General features: G+C 37.8%; 3 protein-coding genes across 7 annotated transcripts; all 3 read left to right on the top strand.

The window, feature by feature from the left end:
* Positions 1-3,882: 3,882 nt before the first annotated feature.
* On the top strand, positions 3,883-4,428 carry LOC117289183 (cystine/glutamate transporter-like). The gene has a single exon (XM_033770182.1). The coding sequence runs from the start codon at positions 3,883-3,885 to the stop codon at positions 4,426-4,428; it is 546 nt and encodes a 181-aa protein (XP_033626073.1).
* A 1,705-nt stretch (positions 4,429-6,133) lies between these two features.
* LOC117289270 (cystine/glutamate transporter-like) lies at positions 6,134-23,543 on the top strand. Its single transcript, XM_033770316.1, has 9 exons — positions 6,134-6,151; positions 8,393-8,495; positions 9,293-9,337; positions 9,977-10,100; positions 17,606-17,709; positions 18,512-18,608; positions 21,748-21,897; positions 22,670-22,847; positions 23,374-23,543. Exons 1-9 carry the CDS (start codon positions 6,142-6,144, stop codon positions 23,436-23,438), a joined length of 876 nt encoding a protein of 291 aa, XP_033626207.1. The 5' UTR covers positions 6,134-6,141; the 3' UTR covers positions 23,439-23,543.
* Positions 10,698-15,036, top strand: LOC117289269. 5 transcript variants are annotated; one of them, XM_033770313.1, is made up of 6 exons: positions 11,266-11,691; positions 11,911-11,947; positions 12,396-12,559; positions 13,293-13,458; positions 13,915-14,033; positions 14,599-15,036. In XM_033770313.1, exons 2-6 carry the CDS (start codon positions 11,917-11,919, stop codon positions 14,923-14,925), a joined length of 807 nt encoding a protein of 268 aa, XP_033626204.1. In that variant the 5' UTR covers positions 11,266-11,691; positions 11,911-11,916; the 3' UTR covers positions 14,926-15,036. The 5 variants fall into 5 exon arrangements, with proteins under 5 accessions (XP_033626202.1, XP_033626204.1, XP_033626203.1 ...); XM_033770311.1 differs by lacking the exons at positions 11,266-11,691; positions 11,911-11,947 and adding an exon at positions 10,698-10,996; XM_033770312.1 differs by having other exon boundaries at positions 11,266-11,947.
* Positions 23,544-25,383: the final 1,840 nt, after the last annotated feature.

Consider the following 25,383-nt stretch of genomic DNA (forward strand, 5'->3'; position numbering starts at 1 on the left):
TAAGGTTTGCATTAACCACCACGTAGTGATAACCTCTCAATGAGTTGGGGGTGGTTCGAAAAAGAACCGTGTTTTTCAAGTCGACGTTTCGATCAGTATGCTGTTGATCGTCTTCTGGAGAAAGCTAAATGATGTTTACGGGTATGCAGGAATTTCTGTTTGTGCACGTGTGTAAATAATACTAATAATATCGCAGTCTTATATAGCGCACGTATCTACCAAACACGGTACTCAAGGCGCTGAGTATAATATACAATCTTTCAGAAAGCTATGTTATTGCAGTGATGGATTCTGAGACCCAATTAGTTAACACCTTATAAGGGTTTACATGGTTCTACGGCACATTAAGCAGCCACACCCAGGAACACCGGGGCAAACCCCTTATCTTTTCGATATCATGCACTGGGTTCTTTTACATGCGTTACACAACACATGGGACCAACGGCTTTACGTCCCATCCGAAGGACGAGGCAATGGTTAAGTGTCTTTCTTGAGGACACAAGTGTCACGGCTGGGGATTCGAACCCACACTCTGCTGATTAGAAACACCAGAGTTTGAAATCGGTGCTCTTAACCGCTCGGCCACGACACTTCCACCTACTCCACCTTACTAGGCATTCTTCGTTTACACAGCTAGCGCTAAAAATCGACCCTTGCACACGAATAATTTTTAGGAATGGTGATCATAAGCGCAGAATTTGGCTGTTAAACAGAACCAATGTAATTGGGTCAAGTTCGTGGCGATCCTCACTAGCGGCTGGGACCGGGTCTTCACGCTAACGCTCGTGGGGGACGGAGCGCCGCTGGCCCCCACGAGCCACCTCTCCGACGAGTGCCTCCTGCTCTGCACTTTGCCGTGCACCCAGAACACCGTCTTTCCACCAAGTCGGGGCCCCGTGCCGGGCCCCCACTGCAGCCGGGCGAGAGCCCCGCAGCCCCCCTCGGCCCTACTTTAATAACGGACGTTGCATCCACCATGGAAACCAAAAGCCCAGCATAACTGTTACGGACACGGCATGACTGAAGAGTGCGATGCGCAAAAGTTATAATATATAATTTATAGTTAACTTTTTTTTTTCCCAGACTGAGACCCTTTCGCAGCTTCGAATCAAACTGTCTTGTAAAAGCTGTTGATGATCAGTCAACTACTTTAAATTCATGCCAATAGAGTTTTAACTTGTTAAAAACAATCAGTGCTTGCTTCGGTTTGTCCGATCCAGCTACCAAACACGGTTTCAAGAACTGTATATATAAAAAAAGATAACTATGATAAAACATACCAGCAATTATTGAACAAACAAAGTTACAATTATTCATTGAATTATTTTCATTTGTTTGCTATTGTTTGCAGATGGAACGTTGGGCGCAGCAGATTACTTGACCATCCAGATTGACATTGAGTGAAACGAGATTCGAGGCATCCGCATCGTGCACGACCAATATTGATGGCGCACTGCAACCCTATTAAACTTTGAAACGATAGGTGGCAGCAGACTTACCAGTTAAATTTCTGTTGTTTGCGTATAAGAAAACAATTGATTTACCAAAGGTGCGTTTCCGCCAGTGATTAACCTATGGCCTGTTCAAATGAAACAGGTTTTGACTAATACGACCGCGAAAACGCCCCAGGATGTTTTTTTTTAAATAATTATGCTGCCACCCATCGTCCAAAAATTCACCTGTTGAATTCACCCGTTGAAAACAACTTGTTGCGCTTTTTAATTCTTTAGTACGTAATCCCACAATTTCAAACTAGTCCTTGATGTAAGATAACAATACGAAGTGATTATACTCTTAGTTTTCGATGTTATAGTTAAATTTTTCGAAGTATTATGATGTGCATTTTAAAGCAATTAATATTAATTAGCGAAAATTAAATTTAACCAGGACGTAATGCCAATAATGTTCACACCAACGCATGGTCGTACAGTCCACGACTATTCTGCTTAAATAGCGTGTAAAACAGATTTCGGCTGCTCTCAAACTTTTCTACAATGGTATACATGAACTCTGTAACGTTCACTTAAGCCGCAAAACCACAACACACACGCTGTGTGTACATTGGGTAAGTTCACTCAGTCCCCACAAAAAAAGAGAATACCCCAGATCCAACTTGTGGCTTACATCTGTTAAAAACGTTGGGTATTTTGGAATTCAATGTGTTCAATTTATACGTAGCTTCGAAGTTCATGATGACTGGTAGGTCGAAGACCATCCACAAACTATTGCTGCTGGCAGTGCTTGTAATAATAGCGTTATCCAGATGTTTGGATGTTCCGACCTTAACAAATTTAGTGATTTTTAACCGTACCGCGATGCGAACGAGAAGACACATTGTGTTGTTAACTATGATACAGTCCCTGACTTCGCTGACTGATGCGTGATACCACAGTGGGGATAAATTACCTTAACAAACTGCTTTAGTCAATTTCACACAGAAAAGCTAAACAATATTCGTATTATAACTCGTTATTATTATCATTACTCTTGAATTATATTAACTAACTGTACTTAGCATCTCCGATCATCTTCTACCGCCCACCTGGAATTCAACTCTGGCCCTATCCCTCGCACTCGCTATGGAAACCGCTCCTTCTCAATCGCCACTCCCACTCTGTGAAACAATCTCCCCGTTCATATCCGTGCCTCATCTACACTGGACTCATTTAAAACCGCTCTAACAACACACTTATTTAAATCCATCTAGTCTGTTCTGTTTCTGCTATTTTATCCCACTTTTAATTGTCTTTCTTTTTTTATCATACACTTCCTGTTCAGCGCTTAGAAACCTTGTATTAAGCGCTATATAAATGCATGTTATTATTATTATTATTATTATTATTATTATTATTATTAGCAGTGTTTAACTACTATTCACTCATCGTTTCATTAAAAACTGCATCAAATGTTGTTTCATAAGTATATTTTGTTGTTACTTGGTATTTGAAAATCCACAAAAAACAAACTCGACCAAGAATGTATCCGCTTGGCTTCAAACAATTTTTTAATGTCATTTATAAATTGGGAAATAAGTGCCTATATTTTGTATACTTTCCAAAGAAGTTGTTCAACCATGAGCATCTTTATACATCGTATAATGTTCAAATCCTATCCCTTCATACTTTCATGCCTAGCATTGTACTGCACAACTTTTATTCAATTGCCCATTCGATTTGACCGATTATGTTTTCATTAAATGTTTGCATAATAGAGATCAAACTACAGTCAAACTTATTCCTTATCAAATTAATATTTGTAGGTCGTAAGGGCGGGTAATGATTAACCTTATCACGGGGAGCATGATGTAAATCGAGATAATGTACTACCTGAAAATACCATTGCACCAAATGCTTTAAAGGCAGTGGACACTATTGGTAAATTGTCAAAGAACAGTCTTCTCACTTGGTGTATCTCAACATATGCATAAAATAACAAACCTGTGACAATTTGAGCTCGATTGGTCGTCGAAGTTGCGAGATAATGAAAGAAAAAACACCCTTGTCACACAAAGTTGTGTGCTTTTAGATGCTTGATTTCGAGACCTCAAATTCTAAACTTGAGGTCTCGAAATCAAATTGGTGGAAAATTACCTCTTTCTCGAAAACTAAGTCACTTCAGAGGGAGCCGTTTCTCACAATGTTTTATACTATCAACCTCTCCCCATTACTCGTTACCGAGTGAGGTTTTATGCTGATAATTATTTTGAGTAAGTACCAATAGTGTCCACTGCCTTTAATCGGCGTAATCTTATCGTGGAGCACTGTTGTACCTTGGACCTTACTGATTAATAAGAGTTTTCTAATTTGTGTTCATTTTGAAACGCCTAACGAGCATATTGAATACTTTAGTATTTATATGAGTTAAGAGGGCAACTGATGTGTGATGGATGAGGGAAATATTGTCGTCCAAGATGGTGATGGTAGCGCGTCTGTCAATGGGGTGGAGAAACGTGTGCCGGAGGGAGATGGTGTCTCCTGCAGGAGTCACAAGGAGGAAGACGGGGACGAACCGGTGGCGCTCAAACGCCAGATCGGTCTGGTGGGTTGCATCGCCTTCGTAGTCGGTACCGTCATCGGCTCCGGGATCTTCATCTCCCCGAAGGGCGTGCTGCAGAACACCGGCAGCGTGGGGTTGTCTCTCGTCGTCTGGGTCGCCTGTGGGATACTCTCCACCATCGGGGCTCTCTGCTACGCCGAGTTGGGGACGTGCATTACAAAATCCGGTGGTGATTTCACGTACATTTTGGAGAGTTTCGGCGCCGTGCCGGCTTTCCTGCGCGTTTGGACGCTCTTAGTGGCCGTGCGTACAGCATCGTTTGCCGTACTTGTTATTACAGCTGCAACGTATCTTATTCAACCATTTTTCGGTGACTGTGGAGTACCTACGTCTGTAATTCAATTACTTGGAGCTACACTACTCGGTAAATAACATAATCATCACTATAACAGCCATTGGACACTTTCGGTAATTATGCTACTTATATGATTTGAGTAATTACCAAACGTGTTCAGTATCTTGAAGAGCCAATAGCTCTCATTTGAAAATATTTATGACTGTGTCATTTACATTTTTATTAAATGCTTCTTTGCTTCATTAATTTGCATATTTGCGTTACAAATGAACTCATATGTGGACATTGTAATATTTTAAGGTTTCTTAAAATAGAATACAATCAACACGACGTGAGAATTAAATGTCAATTTGAGTGGTTCAATAATTGACCTGTTGACCTTTATAAAGCACACTTAATTGGACCAAAAAGGGTCCTAACTGGGGTGCAAAGGAAGCAAATAATTGGACGATAATCGTTCCTTGGGCTTGAAACGTGTGCATGTTATGTCCCACCTTGTAGCGTTTCGCCTTATGCAAGGGGTTTATAATGACACATCACAACTAAATAACGACAGCGCACTATGTTATGTGACCAAAGCATCTGACGGCCACAGCGCGTGCAGTAAACTGGGTTAGAGTTCATAATTCCATGTACGCCCTCTGAACAAGGCCTGCTCTGATTGTGACGTGACTCCCCCTTTCAAAGGTTTCGATACATTGTGTAGGTCAAGTGCTTGGACATAACACGAATCCCTACACTGTAAATAAAGAGGTGTATATTTACCCTTAGAAGTTCAGCTTCAACAGTCGTCAAGTTTTTAGAAAAAAAAATGAAAACCATAACGCAACGTATGAGGCATTTGTACAGGCATTTGTCTCCGTTTAGAAGAAAACTTTGCTCGTGAAATTGTTTTACTAATTTTTCTAAAACAGCAACTCAGACACTTTCTACTATCATCATCTTAAAACCGTGTTAATGTTATGAAAACCCGTGGAAGCTTGTGTGTTGTGAAGCTTCTCTTTAATTTAAGTCACTAGTTTGCTTTAATTTTAATCGACAACGCCCATCCAGTCGTGTCATGATGCCGTCAATTATGTATATGTGTTGTGACAGTACATCATTGAATTATCAATTAATGAAATAATAAAAAATCAAACATGCTGTGGTGCTATACAGAAACGTTTAGAACGAAAACCGGTTTTCGTTCTAAATGTTTATAGCACCACAGCATTTGAAAACAGAAATATTTCTTTGCAAAAAGAGCTTTTGACCAATTTAAAACAAATAAACAATGCTAAATTGTACTTTGTAAAAATTAATATTATTCAATATTATTATATATAATTATAACATAATTTAAAGTATAGTTGCTAAATACGCCGCGCAAGAATTTCTAAGGTCGTGGATGGGTTCGAATCCCAACCGAATGATATGCCTGTGATATATATATTATATATATATTTTTTATTTTCATTTTTATTTTATTTTTTCGGGGGGGGGGGGGGGGGTCACAGTACCCGGTATATAGTGCTTACTCAGATCGGTTTATATGGGTAGAAAACAAAATTAATAATTATTCTTTATCCCGGATACAAGTTTGCATCTAAGTTAACTTTAATTTTTGGTTGGAGTGGTGTTCACGTATTATCTCTGTTAGCTAATCTTTTTTTCTGATTATCCCTCTCTGATTAGCTGCCGTGTTCTGCTTGAACAGTGTGAGTGTGGCATGGAGTAACCGAGTCCAGATTATCTTCAGTGTCGCTAAAATACTGGGTCTAGTCATCATCATAGTGTCGGGCGTGGTTCTCATGATACAAGGTGATAAGTCCTTATTCAACATTTGTATTAGTTGATTAATAGATAAGAAAATACACCAAACAGTATTTACCCTATATGGGTCGTTTTCCCCATTGGATGTTTTAAAGGCAGTGGACACTATTAGTAATTACTCAAAATAATTATTAGCATAACATCTTTCTTGGTGATGAGTAATGGGGAGAGGTTGATGGTATAAAACATTGTGCGAAACGGCTCCCTCTGAAGTGCCATAGTTTTCGAGAAAGAAGTAGTTTTACACGAATTTGATTTCGAGACCTCAGATTTAGAACTTGGGGTCTCGAAATCAACCATCTAAATGCACACATCTTCGTGTGACAAGGGTTATTTTTCTTTCACTCATATCTCGCAACTTGGACGACCAATTGAGCTCAAATTTTCACAGGTTTGTTATGTTATGCATATATTTAGATACACCAAGTGAGAAGACTGGTCTTTGACAATTACTAATAGTGTCCACTGCCTTTAAGTGTAGAGTGGTTTTAAAAAAAAAACATCAAATACGGGTTCTGGTGGTAGAGTGTTGTCGTTTTGTCAGCCATACCACTCTCGCAAAAAGCCATATGGAGGAGAACTATTTTTTAGAGTGATAAACGGTACTTTCAAAATTTCACTCATAAAGAGTGAGACAGATTGACTTTCACTCTTAATAGAGTGAAACTGACATCTGTCCACTCGGACAAGAGAGTGGAATTTTCATTCATTTACATTAAGAGAGTGGGTTCGAGTCACGGTCGTGACAGTTGTTTCCTTGCGCAAGATGCTTTACTATAATTGCAATTCTCTTCACCAAGGGGTATATTTGGGCACCTGCTGTTGTAAAGCTTGATATATATATATTGCATGGAAAGGCCTTTTGAGCGCTACATACTTGCTCGTGGTAACATGTTTACTCCCCTCCCCCATCATGAAGCTGAGAAAGTATAGAGGAATTTCATTGGCCCAATTGCACACAAATTTGTATAGGAAAATTAAATCTAAAGGTGCGATTTTCTCCTGAAGTGCATATCTTGAGCACAGGGCACTATAAATGTAAAGTTCAATGGATTGGTTATTTTGAATTGCGCTGTATAAGAACTTTTATATTATTGGTGTTTAATACTTTGACACCAAACGTTGACGTCAAAAATACAGCGTAAAATTAACCCTTTGTAATAATAAAACGTCACCCTAATGACAGGTTTATCAAATTTACAGTTTTATTGGGTTCTGTTCATCGTTATCAATGCACACAAATCATAAAAGGATATCCCATAAATTCAATAAATTAGACTCGATGCCAGTTGAGTCCTTACTATTATAAACACGGCAAACATTATTCGTGACTACCTTCACAGCCAAATCTGGTTTTAAGACCTCAAAGTCTGGCCAAATCCACCTATAAATAGTATGTGTCTGATATGCCAGCTGGTTGTGTCTGATGATGACACAGTTCATTGTTTTTTTGTTTTTTAATTTTAATAGTGCAATATTACGGTAATAACAAGAAAGATAAATACGACCTTTGCTTAGGTGTAACTGACTCAGTCGTATGCGCCAGTTTTATTTCCTCACGTAATCAAGCATTAACGAGATAAAAATGATCTAAAAACAAAGACTATAAAGATAACCGCCCTCTCTTGGCCATCGATGACGTCATACTCAACCTTGTAAAACATCAAATCGTACCGAATATTATCATACGTAGTTATAACGGGACATTTTTAAGTTTGAAAGCAGATTGTGTGTTAAATCGTACTGAAGCATAAACATGTATAGAGACGGGCAAGCGGCTTTAGACCATCAAATCTATAGTAATCGGTGTTGCTGGCCACAGCAGAATAGTAGAGTAATTAAAATATAGTTTACGTGTTGTAGGCACAACATTCCACTAGTTTACGTCAGGGGGTAGATCATACTCTATCGCTCGGAATTCCAGGGGGGGGGGGGCGGGTTGGTAATTCAACATTGACCATTTTTCCTTGGCACATTCGTCCAATAGCAGACAGTGGACGTACATTTTATCAAAAGACTAAAAAGTTGTTACACTTTTGGTGATAATTCCAATATTTGCTCCATTACAAGTATCGTGCGCATTAAAAAGGAGATCATACTTGATTCGTGTGTGTCTGATTTCAAGATCACAACATTTTTTCCCACAGACGAATTGAGTTGTCCACAAATTGATTTCCGTGCAAATAGTATATTGATTTTAAATTCCTTTTTTCCCCCCTTTTTTTTAAGGAAATGTTGAGAATTTAAGAGATGGATTTACTCCAGCCATCGAGGTATCCGCTTCAGATATCCCGTTGGCGTTCTACTCAGGTCTCTTCGCTTATTCTGGATGGTCAGTACAGGGCCAAATTTCATAGAGCTGCTAAGCACGAAAATTTGCTTAGCATGAAATTTCTTTCTTTATAAAAACAGGACTACCAACCAAATTTCCATATGTTGCATATTGCTTGTTACTGGTGTTCAGCTGTTGTTTGCTTATCCTGAAAATCCAACTGAAATTTTGTTGGTAATCCTATTTTTTATCGAGGCAAAAATTTCATGCTAACCAAATTTTTGGCTGAGCATCTCTATGAAATTGGGCCCAGATGGTTGTTGTTGTTGTTGCTGCTACGCTTTTGCTGCTGTTGTTGTTGTTGTTGTTGTTGTTAATGTTGTTGTTTTTGGCTCATGCTTTTGGTGTTAAATTTGCATCAGGGGTTAAGAATGGTTGCTGCATTGCTGCTTAAACGAGATGTGAAGGGAGGGGACAAAGATATGTTGGGGGTTAGGTTAATGTATAAAACAACTCAATTTCGATTTACATTTTGGGGAATGGGGGGGGGGACGAGGGGATCCGAGTCGACCCTTTCCCCATCCACCCCTGGGTACCAGGCAGCCTCGGTGGTAACAATAGCCTGCTCTATAGAATGGCAAAGGTCGTAGTTTCGAATCCCTAGCAAGGAAGAGCTCATGAAATTACCAAAGATACTGGAGTTAACACACAAAGTATGGGTAAAAAAAAACCAAGAAAGTTGTTGGTGTTGTTGTCATGAGGTATTCCGGTTACAATTTTGAGAAATTTATTAAATTTGAAATTACCAATGGTAATTTGCAATATTGCTAATTTTCTCAACTCTTCGATGGTTACAGGCAATTCCTTCCAAGCTTCACAGAGGAAATTATTAATCCAGCAAGGTAAGAATATTTTAATAACTTTTTGTAACACAAAACACAATGTCCACAGATTTGCACCAAATATACACCGTTTGAAGATAATGATAGTAGAAAGCGTATCTTAACATGTTAGTTGCTGAGGTGCTGTAGTTTTTGAGAAATTAGTAAAACAATGTCATAAAAATACGCTTTTATATGCTAAAATAAGACGAAATTTATTTTGATGACTAAAGCACCTCAGCAATTAACATTTGCAAGGAAGCTTTCTATCATCGTTATCTTCAAACTGTGTAAGTTTAACGCCAAATCCTTGGACATTGTGTTTTTTGTCCTACAAAAAGTACATAGACCCTTTAACACCGATGATGATCCTGGGATTGCGTGCCTCTAAAAGTATTTTGCAATTTCGTGAAGTACTAATGTTGGTACTTGTACTTGGTACTTGGACTCAAGTCCCTCTGGAGTACCGTTTTGATGGTACTAATATCTCGTACTCATGCAAGCAAACTATATTACTCACTCGACACTGGGCGGGAAAAGTAATCTTTTCAAAGAGATGCAAGCCCTGTATACTCTTTACCCTACTGTAAGTGTACTTCGTCTACGATGTAATAATTTGTCGTCAACCAAACTGTTATTTGCGTTTTAAATTCTTTGAAGGAATATCCCAATTGGAATTGTCGTCTCTATGACCATTATCACGGGTGTCTACATCATGGCCAATTTAGCCTACTTTGTTGTCCTGACACCGGCTGAGCTCCTTGCGTCAGAAGCTGTCGCTTTGGTAAGTTGAAACGACGAGCTAGGCACTGGACACTATTGGTAATATACTCAATGCCCCTTATTTTTGACCGCGCGGGGGCGCTATAAATAGTATTTTGATCACTTCCGGGGGTACAGCGACGCCCGCCAATAAAGGCCCTTTGACGCCGTAGTTCATTTGAGTGGATTAACTCCTTTAAGTCTATGTCTGGGTAACCATCAAAAACTTACCAGGCAATGAGCAATGGGGAGCTATTTATAGTATAAAACAGTGAGAAACGGCCTCCTCTAAAGTCACCTCGTTTATGAGAAAGAGGTAATTTCTCATTCAAGTTATAAAAGACTTCAGTTGAAGTCATTTAGTAAAATAAAATGCATCTGAAAGTGTTTTTTTCTCTGTCTTTGTTTTCTTGGCAATTCGATGACCAACCGAGCCCAATTAATGTTCACAGGTTTGTTGTTATACATACGTTGGAATACACCGAGTGAGAATACTGGTACCCACAAGCAATTGTGTTTCACTATATCAAAGTTGGTACCTTCGAACATCGGGTTTAGTCGAAGGCTGCCACAAGATTAAAGACACTGGACACTATTGGTAATTGTCAAAGACTACACTGTTATTCTCCTGTGTAAAATAACGCTGTGTAACTTTTTGTTTAAACAACCTGTGTAATTTTTAAACAAGGTTGTGTGATCATATCCAAGCTGTGTAAATCCTATGTTGTGTAAATGTAGTTTTATGTTATAAACCGATATTTGCCGCCTAAAATGAACTTGAACAACTGTTGTGTAAACTTTTAAGCACGTGATATGAAAGTAGCCAATCACGACGTCACAAAAAAGCTGGAAAAATGGCAGACGTGCCGGAGTTGTTAGAGCAGTGGGGATTTGGGGATTTGGTTGAAGTTTTTGACGGTAAGTACAATGTTTCAATTGTTTTATTAATAAAAAGCACGAACATGAAGTATTGTAGCGTAAACTGTGTGTGATTTTATCACATGGCTTTTGGTAAATTAGCCCAAAATTTATTTCAAGAAGTTTGCTTACACGGCATCGACGGCACTGCATACAGTAGTGCACATGAAGTTCAACAGGAATATACGTTGATTCTGAACTGAAGGCTCGAAGTTGTTCGAATCTTCGATCATATTTGTTCCGTGCAAGTTTATTATGTTTGAGCCAGAATTTACACCCAAAACAATTTTTTATTTGAAGGGTATTCCGTAATAAATGTGTTTGTGAAATGACTTAATATTAGTACAACCATTTGTGACCAATGATTTTCCGTTTCGGAAAAGTGCAAATTCCGTTTCCGTTTCCGACATAAAAATTCAGTTTCAACTTTACACGTTAAAAAACTCTCTATTAACCAACGGCCGATTCAGTTCCGGAGTTGGCAATTTTCAAAATTTTACGGATCCAATGTTATAGAGATAAGCAGTAAAAACAAGTTAGAAACATGCAACAGCCGTTGCGTTATCATTGCACCAAGACAGAAACAGAACGTCAGCCATTTTGTTTTCACTTTGGCGACAAAATGTTGAAAGTTTATGGTTGATTTGTGACCTTTATGAGTGAACAATCAATGTGTGAGTTCATATAGAGCAGGGGTAAGCTGGTTTATGTATGGTTGTTGATTAAAGGGAGGGATATAATGCAATTTGAGTGAAAAAAAACAGTAAAGAACGTGCCGTGAATGTGATGATTTTGACCTCCAACTCCGTAGTCATGGTATGGTAGTGTTACTATAAATACCATAGAGCAAGGCCTATGCTAATACATATACTAGCATTGTAAACAACGTGTATTCATTTGTACATCGTTCGTAGGCTGACATGACCCTGGTTGAACTGACCGAGTCACAAGGTATGTGTTTGTTTGACCATTACTATTTTTTGACATTTTACACTTGTAAACAGATTTGCAGTTGGTTTTCACTGTTTTAACAGATGCATTGTAAACCATATATTTAAACAAATATTGATGGCTTTATCTTGCAGTTCTGAAAAACATAGTTTCCCATGTGACATAGAAACAATTGTTTATTTCTCACGGACTATTTCAAGTGAAAGTTTATGATTTATTTTCCAAATGGTCAGTTGTTTTTATGAAGAGTTGTTCTGCCTGCAGCTTTAAACAAAATTCCAGTATAGTCAGTACACAATGCACTCCTATTGTAAACCTAGGCCATGAAATAAGTTGTAAGCAAAATGGTTGTTGAGCATAAAAGACAAGTTGTCATGTTAAGTTACACTCGATGAAATAAGCACTGAAATTCGACGGTTCACAATTTATTTTTATGGTCATTTTTTAGTTAAAGAAGCAATAACATGGATGAAACATAATGAAGAACCAAAGGCAATGTTATTTGAGTACATGGCCAACACCTGTAAACAACGTTACAACTGGATCAAGACAGATAGCCCAACTACAGCAGAGATCCTGGAGGTGTATCCTCGGCTGTTAGATCCAGGAATTGTAAGTTGCATGTTTTAATAACTAGCTTTTCTCTTTGTTGCAGTGGTATATGCGTGTTGAGTACAACATTTAGTAGAATTTAAGTTGCATTAATATGTTGGAATTAGACAGACAAAGATCTCTTTTTTACATATCAGCATCAACAGTGACCTATGGAGCAATTATTCTGAATGTTTGTCCATAGCAACAACCTATTGAATCCGATGAAAGTGAAACTTTATTTAAAAGATAACAAATATATTTACTGCCAGAAGGTTAGCCAAGAGCATTCAATAGGGTGCAAAACTGTATGGATGTTTGCACAGCACAATTACTTTTATTGGTTGAACTTAGTTCAATTTTGTAAAAATCTAAATAATAATTACTGACTATGGCTTTAACATAACAAATAGCCAAATTCAAATTGTGGAAGAAACCTCTAATCCAGTGAAAACTGCACAGGACATTGACACTTATTGCCTTGTATTATTATTAAGCATAATGTATTGCCTTTACTAACAAATTGCTAATAACTTCAATAAAGGGTAATTATGACAAAAACTTTGAGAGATGCGGTGCGTAAATAATTAAAAAAGCTGGGAGACTGCATCCTTCTGCAACTGAGTTTTCCAGTTGAGGTTTTTGTGGTGGCTGTAGCGTTTGACACAGTTGTAAAAGCTCACCTGATAATTATGTTAAACCATTTATTTATAACTCATTTACTTACTTATTTTCCTTATTATGACAACTTTAGGTTGAGCAAGATTTCCGACTGGCGATCTCTGAAGAGACTAACCAGCTTTATGCTAAGTGGCCTTCTTTTTCCAAACAAGTGTACAAGTACAACTCGAAGGTACTCGGGATCAATTGGGAAAAGCAGTTGGATGTAGGAGAGATCGATTTTGGCAACTTGACAGAAGGTGAGGTATATTAAATACCCAACATAATAATTATTCTTAACTTTACCTTATTATATTCAGTGCAATGTGGAAAAAGAATACTCAACAATTGTAAATTCTGAAAAAGAGTTTTGAAACTGAGCTTTGTAGTAGCCGTTAATTGGATTGATTCCATTTCCATTATCGGGTGTATATCTTATATTAATTTATATTGCTACTACTTTCTGACATTTCTTATGACAACTTGGCAACAATTTCTTTTTTTGCTGCTTTAATTAGTTGCTTTAGAAATTACACACATGAGTGCCCTGAATATGGCCATTTTACAAGTGAACTCAAGGGACTCTTGCATTATTATTTCCATCAACATGTCTGCTCTGCAAGTGTGTATTTTTAACTGTCCCATTTTTCTCTCTATCCTGCAGTCGATTGACATCATACTTAATTTGTTCATTTGAATTATTTTCATAATTTCAGAGGAGTGTCAAGAACTGGCTTTCTCAGTTTTGCCATTACTTTTTGTGGGGAGGAGCAAAGGCATGAAAGGGAGATGTACCCCTGCAGAATCCCTGCGATCGTTCATCGATATGAAACCAGTAAGCTATTTTTTTAATTTTTGAGAATTTGTTCAATATGTCATTTTGATAAGTGGTTTTTTATTGTCAGACATTGTAAGACGAGGCTAATTCCTCATTTAGCTGGGGATTAACAAAAGTAAATTTTGTCCAAATCAAGACACTTTTCGTTTGTAGTGTTTGCGACCCTTTTTTAGAAAAGTAGAAACCATGTTTTCAGGTCTTCCATTTTACTATTTATTGGGAAAGCACTTCAAGGGTTTCAGTTTCCACTACTCCTGAAAATGCTAACTGATCCCTTTATACTTACAAATCTTGGTGCTTTTGGGGTTAACAAGGATCCTTTAATTTGATGGATGACAAGATACAATGAAAAAGGAGTCCTCTGGGCAATAGGCCTAGGTGCCAAAATAAACCAAATACACTTATCTTTAGAGCACACTGGATCCTGCATAATTGTTGAAAACAGACATGGTTTGGGATCCACTAGACCCCTTACATGTTTTAAGTGCAATCTCAGCTATTCAATTTTGTGCCAAGTGGGCTGTTCTTCTATGTTTAAATTATACCATATATTTTTTAATAGGAAGGTACTGACATCCAAAACTACATGGCGAGCATTCCGGCAAAGGAACGCCCACAGCCCTTCATTCTTCTTCTTGGTGGAAGCAGGTTCAGCCCTCAACAAGTCTTCATGGTAGTGGAGAGAAGGGCTGTTTTATGTTCATCAATTCTTCAAGCAGTAGACATATGCATGAAAATTATCTATGTACTCGATTTGGATTACCAGCCACACTGCAGTGCAGTGTGGCACATGCTACAACACATGGTGTATATGTTGCCACCAGGTTCCCTGGCAGGTGTCTCATTGATAACTTTCCGAACTTGGCTGAGACATTTGCCAGAGGCCTAGGTAGGAATCTATTTTCAGATAGGTTATACACACAGCATAAATAAAGAAAATTCCGAAACAAAAATATATGTAATGGCAAAGAAATTATAATAATAATGAAGTACATGCATAGTTACAAACAAAAACTGTTTTCAAAGTTTAAAGGCACTGGACATGTTTGGTAATTATCACAGACCAGTATTGTCACTTGGTGTATCCCAACAAATGCATAAAATAACAAACATGTGAAAGTTTGGGCTGAATTGGTCATCGATGTTGCAAGAAAATAATGAAAGAAAAAACACCCTTGTTCCCCAAATTTGGGTGCTTTCAGATGCCTGAAAAAGGCTTCAGGCCTGAAGTCTTTTTATATTTTAGTGAGAAATTACCTCTTTCTCAAAAACTAATTGGTAATTACTCAAAATATATATTAGCATAAAAACCTTCTTTGGTAACGAGCAACAGAGAGCTGTTGATAGTATAAAACATTGTGAGAAACGACTCCCTCTGAAGTAACGTAGTTTTTGAGAAAGAGGTAAATTCTCACTAAAATAATAAAAGACTTCTGGCCAGAAGCCTTTTATTCCTATCTGAAAGCACACTAATTTGTACAACAAGAGTGTTTTTTCTTTCATCATTTTCTTGCAACTTCAATGACCAATTGAGCCCAAATTTTCACAGGCTTGTTATTTTATGCATATGTTGGGATACACCAAGTGAGAATACTGGTCTTTAACAATTACCAAACGCGTATTGTAAAAGCATGTGAGATAATTGAGTTCTAAATCAACAAATTTGTTTACTTTTTGATGGCAGATGTGGACATGGGAAACCAGTGGTCAATTCATGACATGACCTGTACAATTTGTAGTCTTATATATTGTATAGTATGTTAATTCATTGACATTACCTGTACAATTTGAGTTGCTTTTAGATGATACATGTATATAGAACACAGAAAACATGAAAACTAATGGTCAATTCATGACTTGACCTGTACAATTTAGTATGTTAACACGCAAAACGTGGAAAATAGTAAATTCATTGACACTATACCTGTACAATTTGGGTAAGTTTAAGATTTCAGATAGAACAAGGAAAACATGGAAAATGGTCAATTCATGACATGACCTGTACATAGCTACATGTATTTTTTGATGAGTGGGATAAGGACAAACGCGATGAGGTTGTGCATGGTCACTGTACATGTAGGTGTTTGGTGAAGCCAGTGGCATGCAACCACCATAGCCACTACAAATTAAACAGGGAAATGTCTGATTAAAACTGACCCATTGGTGTATGTATAAATTAATTCTTTGTTTCCTGAATGAAAAGACCAAAGGTTGTTCGTGCATACAGATAAAGGTGTGCTATTTATCTGATTGCAGTTGAAGACAAATTTAACAAAGTTATAGTTTAAACTTCCTGTCAGAAACTTGTGCATAGCTATGAACAAACGCCACACTATGAGCTGTGGTGGTTCTGGGATGAACTGGTGGTTTAACAAACTTGATGTTTCGATCAGTGTGCTCTGATTGTCTTCAAGAAAACGAAGAATTCCTCTGAAGAAAATCAAATCACACTGGTTTGAGGCATCAAGATTTAAACCACCTGGTCTTTTCGAAACTCATGTACATGGTGTTTACTGCAAACCTTACTAGATTGTTTTTCCACTGTGCAATTATTGATTGGGATTTAATGTTTGTTTTTGTTGTGTTTTTTTTTTGGGGGGGCGGGGGGTAGTGTTTCAGCTTTTGTTTTGTAATTTGAAATGTTTGCCCAATGGCCGCACATACCAGTGCGCATTACTTTTGAAATTCTTATTTTTTTCACATTATAGAAACAAAAAGGTAAAAACAAAATGTTTCAAATTGCACAAAACGCCCATCACTAACTCCCCCCCCCCCCAAGAAGAAAAAATGGAAAACAAATTTAGACTGTCAATTATTGTTGTTATAGTTGTTAATTGTATGCCTTCATAAAAATGAATTGTGATGTGAAATGTTATTTGGTGTAGGCCTAGTTGTGGCTAATAAAACTCACCCCAAAATTTAATTTAAAACCAAGGTTTCTGAATTGTATATTTTTTATGTGTCTTAAAATGGCCATTCCACAACTTAAAAGTAATACACAACTATTGTGTAAAACATTAAGCAATAGCTGTGTAAACGATTTACACAACTAATTGTGTAAATTAATCTTACACATTATTGTGTAGAAATACTACACAACTGTTGTTTACAAATTACACAACTTCGGTTGTGTAAACTGTTTACACAACAGTTGCTAGGTTCATATAGTAAACAGGGGTTGTGTAAAATTTTACACAACTTGTTGAAGATTTTACACAACCGAAATAACAGTGTAGTCTTCACAGTTGGTGTATCTCAACATATGCATAAAATAACAAACCTGTGAACATTTGAGCCCAATCGGTCGTCGAATTTGCGAGATAATAATGAAAGAAGAAAAAACCCTTGTGTCACGAAGCTGTGTGCTTTCTTATGCTTGACTTCGAATCCTCAAAATAATTCTAAACTTGAGGTCTCGAAATCAAATTCGTGGAAAATTACTTCTCTCACGAAAACTACGTCACTTCATAGGGAGCTGTTTCTCACAATGTTTTATACCATCAACCTCTCCACATTACTAGTAATCAAGTAAGGTTTTATGATGATAACAACTGTCTTTTATTATGCAGACCTTTGCTGAACGTGTTCTTGGACCTTGGTCTGTGATCATCTCGATAGCTGTCGCCATGTCCTGCATCGGATCGTTAAACGGTGCTCTGTTCTCATTCGCAAGGTACGTATCCTAATGTCAAACAACTGAGAATTATTTAGTAAATTGTTTTAGCACTTGTTTTCTGCGCTTGCTATTTTTGAGATAAATAAGTTTCCCAGTTTGTTTCCACGGAAACAGAACAAAAAAGTTCACAGATTTACAAATAACTTACATGTTTTACAGAAGGTTATGGTGAAAGACTTCTCTTGAAATATTGTTCCATGAAATGCTTTACATTTTTAAGAAAACATTAAAACAAATTTTAAAATGTTCGATATCGAGAATTACAGATTTATTATAAACACATGTCATGACACGGCGAAACGTGCGGAAACAAGAGTGGGTTTTCCCGTTATTTTCTCCCGACTCCGATGACAGATGAGCCTTAAGTTTCACTGGTTTGTTATTTTTAATATAAGTTATGATACACGAAGTGTGGGCCTTTGGATAACACTGTTTACCGAAAGTATCCAATGGCTTTAGAGTAAAAACGCTGAGAATTATTTTGTATGGAATTTTCAGCAGTAACACCATTCAAAAACTATGCATGTGGTTGTACTTCAGGAGGTGTCTTTGTTCCTGTGCTTAGTAATGTTTTAGCTAACATAAGTTTATCAATTTATTGTTTCATAAGCAAACCTTAAGCAAACACAACAGTGTCGCCCCAACGAATGTTTTGCGATTTTGTTAGTATTATTTCATTAAAAAAAGGTAATTTTACCAAAATCAATTTTCAATTCTCAATGTGTCAATTTAGTTGAATTTTCCGAATAATCAGCAATCAATCACACAATCACACCTCATCTTTTCACTTTTTTTTCAGAATATTGATGGTGTCGTCAAGAGAGGGGGTAATGCCACAAGTTCTTGGCATGATACACATAGATTACAAGTCACCACTTCCAGCGGCAGTTGTTTCGGTAAAAAGAAGTCCATTACACAAGATTATAAACACATTGTTAAAGGCTTTTCAAATTCATCCGTATTCATAAGGTAAACTGTAGCCGCAGTCGTAGACTTAACCGTGGATGTAGCCAGTGTCAGATGAAATCAGACATAGATGCATATTAATTGTTAATTTTGTTCTCATGAGCCCCGATATCAAAACACTCACCAACTACCAGAGTTCCACTCGTTTGTTGCTTCTAGTTCATTAATGTGATTGATAAGCTATGATGAGTTTCTTGAGTTTATTTCAATCTCTTGATTTTCACTTTTGATTGATTTACCTTTCTAGTTCCCTATGTGATTGCTATGCTCATGAGTCCCAATATCAACACGTCACTCAACTACTTGAGTTCACATCACTCGGTGGTTGTTTTGGGTCATTTACCCTTCTAGTTCTTTAGTGTGATTGATTTGCTGATGAATTCCTTGAGTTTCTTCCAGCTCCCCAAATTTCACTATAGTTAATTTTATGTTATTTACTTTCTATATTCCCTATTGTGATTGCTATGCTCATGAGTCCCGATATCAACACACTCATTATTAGCTGTTTCGTAGCGAAGCGCGGCGAAACAGCTCTTGTTTTCGTTAAAGTTTTTTAAATTATTTTTTAGCTGTTTCGTAGCGAAGCGCAGCGAAGCAGCTCTTGTTTTTGTTAAAGTTTTTTTTAGCTGTCTCGTAGCGTAGCTCATGCAGCGTAGTGCATCGAAACAGTGTTTAGTAGCGCAGCGCAGCGAAACAGCTACTGTTTTTGTTCGGTTTTTTGTTTGGTTGTTTCAGGATTATTCAGTACTCGCATTTTTTTTGCATGGTTCCTAAAGAGCAATTGCAATGAAACTTTCAGTGATGAAGGGCATTGGTGCAAAGAGGGTCCTAAAAGAAATTCGCCATGATGACGTCATCACCGGTCATCTTAAAGGTGTTTTATTTAAATCTTAGAAAATCTATATCAAATCAACCACAAGAGACCGTAGATTTCTGTTAACAAGATTGGGTAGGGAGTAATTGGGTCTTCATTTTATTTTGTGTGCGTGACCTCACATGACCTCTACTTCCGGTCGAAACGGGCCAAAAACGGAAGTGCCCTGTAACTCAAAAGTGGTAACAGTTACGAAGTTGCTTTCCCTGGACGTAGTGTCTAGCAAGGGTGGGAAGTTAAAAAAAAGTATTGATGACGTCATAAATTGCAACAGTGCCCTCTAGTGGCAGGTTGAAATTTCTTCAAAATTGACTTTTTGAAGAAGTCTGTGGCGAAGTTTTTTGTAATCACTTAAAATTTTACACACACGTTTACTGTCTGGCAGGCATCATATGTGTGAAGTTTCAGATCAATAACGTCATCGGGAGTCACATGACGCGGTATTAAAGGTGCACTTTTTGAAGTCGTATAACTCTCAAAGTGATGACGCCATTATGTTGAAACTATGTAGATTGTTAGATATTGGCAAGCTCTCGTGAATTGTGGAATGACGTTATGATGACGTCATCACATGATTTTTAATGATTTTTTCAATTTTTACACTTTTAACAAATCAATTGCTATCTGAACATGGTATAATCCAAATTATTTCTTTATTTATGCCACTTTGGGCAAATTGCTTTGAATACACAACAAATTTAAAACTCAAATGAGAAATTTGAAATGTTATTGACGAAACAGCTATGTATTTGTGCAATGCCATAAGGTTGCGTGCCATAGCCTCACGCACACATTGCCATGCCAATGTGCGTAATCATTTGTACACGAAAATTGCTTTGAATACACAACAAATTTAAAACTCAAATGAGAAACTTGAAATGTTATTGACGAAACAATTATGTATTTGTGCAATGCCATAAGGTTGCGTGCCATAGCCTCACGCACACATTGTCATGCCAATGTGCGTAATCATTTGTACACGAAAATTGCTTTGAATACACAACAAATTTAAAACTCAAATGAGAAACTTGAAAAGTTATTGACGAAACAGCTATGTATTTGTGCTATGCCATAAGGTTCCGTGCCATAGCCTTACGCACGCATTGCCATGCCAATGTGCGTAATCATTTGTACACGAAGTACAATGCCATGCCAATGTCCGTAATCATTTGTACACACATACCATGCCGTGTCCTTGTACACACACCCGATTGCGTGTATTCCGTATGTAGTTGCATTTTGTACACTTGTAATATTCTCATGCACATTCTTAACTGTACACAAGCAATGGATGAAAATCTATATCAAATCAGCCACAAGAGACCGCAGGTTTTTGTTTGCGGGATTGGGTAGGGATAAATTAGGTCTTCATTTTATTTTGTGTGCGTGACCTCACATGACCTCTACTTCCAGTCGAAACCGGAAGTGCCCTCTTATTCAAATGTGCAAAAGTTATGAAGTTGGTTTAACGATGATAGTGTCTAGCAAGGGTGGGCAGTTCAAAACAAATATCGATGACATAACTAAACGCAACAGCGGCCACTAGCGGCAGGTTGAAAACTCCTTAAAACGGACTTTTTGAAGATGTGTGTGGTGAAGTTTAGTGTAATCACTTCAAATTGTACACACACGTTTACTGTCAGGCAGGCATCATGTGTGAAGTTTCAGATCAATGACGTCATCGGGGATCACGTGATAGCACTTTTTGAAGTCGTATAACTCCCGTAGTAACAATGCGACTTTGTTGAAACTTGGTAGGTTATTAGATATTGGCAAGTTCTTGTAAATTACAAAATACCGTTATGATGACGTCATCACACGATTTGTTATAATTTTTTAATTTTTGCACCTTTAAGTCATCAGTTGCTAACTAAACATGGTATAAAAGGAATTTCTCTTTTATTTATGCCTAATTGGGCTAACTGCTTTGAATACACACACAAAATCTAATTCAGTTGAGAATTCAGTCTTGTTTTAAGTTATTTATTTTCTAGTTCCCTATTGTGATTGCTATGCTCATGAGTCCCGATATAAACACACTCATTAACTACTTGAATTTCACTCGTTGGTTGTTTTGATTCATTTACCATTGTAGTTTTTAGTGTGATTGCTTTGCTGATGAATTCATTAAATTTCTTTCAGCTTCCAGAATTTCAATACAGTTAATGTTTAATTTTATGTTATTTATTTTCTAGTTCCCTATTGTGATTGCTATGCTCATGAGTCCCGATATCAACACACTCATCAACTATTTGAGTTTCACTCGCTGGCTGTTCATCTCAATCGCAGTGGCGTCGATTCCTTACTTCAGATGGAAGTACCCTGATATGCCAAGGCCATTTAAGGTAAGAACTCGGGTCAAAGGTCACTGCATTATAATCTATATGTAGCGTGGAGTGATTACGTTCATAATGAAATAAGTACACGGCTTATGTGCAATTAGAAAATACAAACTTGTGTTATTACCAACTAGACCAACGAGATCCAGTTCAGTTCAGTTCAGTTCAGTACAACATTAAAAGTGATACACACAAATGCAGGAAATTGGGGGGTAACAACCAAGAAAGCACAGCTTGCTTTAACAGGGAGAGAGTGCCCATACAACGGCAGGATCCAATACAAATACAATATAATTAATACAGACGGAGCAGGTAGATATGATTCGAACTGCCTCTAGAATTGCAGAGATCGTGGGTTCGAATCCCAATCGAGTAATATGACTGTTTTTACCGAGCTCAGGAAAGTAGCCTACTGAGTATGCAGTGCTAACACTATTGGTGAATGGTAAAATCAAAATTTGTGTTACAATTCTTTAAAGGAAGAAACTAACGAGTGAACTTACAGGTACAGCCAAACCTCTTTTGTGTAAGTATTGGCTCTGAGAAGAGCCGATGTGGTCTCGACGTTTCGAACAGTATACTCTGCCCATCTTCAGGAGAATGCTGGGCTGCTGGATTACTGTTCGTAACGTCAAGTCCACACCCGCTCTTCTCGGAGCCAATACTTACACAAAAGAGGTTTGGCTGTACCTGTAAGTAATTTTTTTTAATAGTTTCTTCATATTTATCCACAACAGCTTCAAACAATACTTACAACTCTTAACGTTTTGTTTAACAGGTTCCCATCATCCTACCAATCATCTTCATTATATGCGCGTTGTTCGTGGTAGGCGTCTCCATTTACTCCTCACCAGTAGATGTGGGCATCGGGGCTGCTATAACAGTTGCCGGGGTACCAGTTTACTTCTTCTTCGTCTGGTGGGAGAATAAGCCCGTGTGGTTTACCAATGCAATGGGTAAGAAATCGACAATACGCAATATGTTGCCCCCAAAGTTGTACCTATTGTCGCACAGGTCTAAATGCAGCCCCAAACTTAAAACGTAATGTAGCCCTGACCTAAATGTAGCAAACAAAGTTGTACCTAAATATCGCCCTAATTTAATGTGCCCGCAACGTTGTGTCTTAGTGTACCCATACCCAAATGTATAGCCAATGAATGTACAGTATATGTTGACCGACCTCATTGTGCCTTCAGATCGCATGTGGACCAATACAATGTATCACACATTGTCCATAGGGAAACCTGATTTCTGCTCTACCAGTCAGGCCTCTGATGGATGGTACCCAAGCTGGACTGTAAAAGGGGTAACCCTGTTTCAGCCACATGAGTGGGTGGCAACGGCCACAGGAACAATTGTTGGGTGTAGCCCACACCTTGAAGTGGCCTTCAGGTTTTGTGTGTATGGCGACTTGCATGAAAAACAAAATTTGAGGGTATTTGTTACTTAATAAAAACCGTGTCTTGTGTTTTCTCTTTTTAGATTCCCTCACGTGTTTTCTGCAGAGGTTCTTGTACATTGCTCCAGGAGCGAAAAAGACGGATTGAGACTCAGATAATTATCCCCAAGCTCTCTGCAGAGGGAGCGCAATAAATGTGTTTTTTTTTTTTTGTTATGTGGCACAGAATTATCGCCATATTTTACAGCGGCTTCAAATTCAAATTCAGTTTTGTGATGCATGCACTCATTTTTCAATATATGGTAATAATAGCAGAAGGGGATAAGTTACAAGTATCTAACCTCAGCTAGAACGGTGTAAAAAAAAACAGTGGCTGCATATTTTTTACATGGGCATTTTGTTTTTAAAATCAATACAAATTTCGATTACGTCACATTTCAAACAATGGTCTCAACCGATTGGTAAGTTCATTCTTAAATGTGAAGGTTTTTTTTCAAAACGGTAATGAACTTGACCTTTTGACTGGCACAAAACAATCGGAATGAAACCAATACTCATTATGTTTAAGACGTCCAATAACGTCATGTTTCAAATGTTGCTTCTGAAAGAGTATACAAGTAAAAACAGAAGAAAAAAAGAAAGAAAAAAAAAGTGCATCACAAAGCTGAGTTGGGCCTTGTGAGTCCCCGTGAATGGGCTTGTTCTATCAATGCAACTAAAATCTGGAACCATTTTGTTGAGATGTTCTGCAACCAAAGTAATACTCAAGTGCATTTGTGGATTGCAAACGTTCTTCTCCCTTTCAATTTGTCTTCCAATTCAGGTCAGTAGGTATGTATTAACCGAAGACCCGTTGGTATTCTTAAGTGCCTTAGTGACCCCAGAGGCTGGTGTGTGGTATGTGGGATGCACGCCTACTACCGAAAGTAACCGTTAACTTTATGTAAATACTAAAGCAGATACTGTGAACATAACGAATATGTACAGCATCGAAATCCACAACATTAGGTTTCCAAATCATTTTTATGGACACTATTGGTAAATACTCAAAATAATTAATAGAATAAAACCTTATTATGGGGGGGGGGGGGGGGGGTGGGGGGGGGGGTTGATGTCCTAAATATTTGTGAAATCGACCCCTGGCCGCAGATTTCTGGGTCAGGCTAACTCGGTTGAAACTGGCTTAATATTTGGATTTAAACTTTGATTCTGTCTCAGTTTGACCTATTCTGGGGTCATTTGACACATACTCTGTTCCAGCCGTAACTATAACCATTTCAGACACACCCCAAACTGAGTTTTCTGGCCGGTTAAAAGCACCGGATTCAAGCTCTGGTGTTTCTGACCAGCACTGAGTGTGGGTTTGACCCCGGGTTGTGATTCCTGTGTCCTTGAGCAAGACACTTGACCATGATTGCCTTGAAAGTTTGGGAGGTAGTGCTTACTGCTCTACCAACTAGGTTTCTGATGGATGATACCCAAGCCTACAGTCGTATGGAACGTAAAGGGGGTAACCTTGTTTCAGACCCAGGAGTAGGTGGCAAAGGCCTCTGGAAAATAATTGATTTGTAGCCCACGCCTTGAAGTGGCCTTCGGGCCTTGTGGGTGTGGTGACTTGCATACAAAATAATAGAGTATCATAGTATTATAATTAATATTACAACTACTTGGTACGTCACAGTACCAAGCAGCAACAGCGCCACCAAGAGATTGCATGTAAGCGTTCATGACGTATTCATTGACTGCTTGTTTGAACGGGGGAAACCAACAAGCAGACAAAAGTTGCATAAGCTTTCAATTAGTAGAACAATTGAGTAAGTAACATCATAAATAAGAGCAAAACAGGACAGTGCATATATTCAAAAAACGGTTAGTACTCATAATCGTTTATCTTTTCACTTTTGGTTAAATGCATAATAACAAGTCGCTGGAATGAGATGTTAATTTAGTTATTGTCAAAGTACAAACTCAGTCCCATTACTTAGTTTTCGATCAGCACATGGTGATAAAACTGTATCAAATGAAAACTTAATTGTACCAAACTATGTATGGTTAAAATGATTTTGTTTTATTGTGGCATTTTTCTTCTTCTA

The sequence above is a fragment of the Asterias rubens genome, chromosome 4, assembly GCF_902459465.1.
Source record: "Asterias rubens chromosome 4, eAstRub1.3, whole genome shotgun sequence".
NCBI lineage: Eukaryota > Metazoa > Echinodermata > Asteroidea > Forcipulatida > Asteriidae > Asterias > Asterias rubens.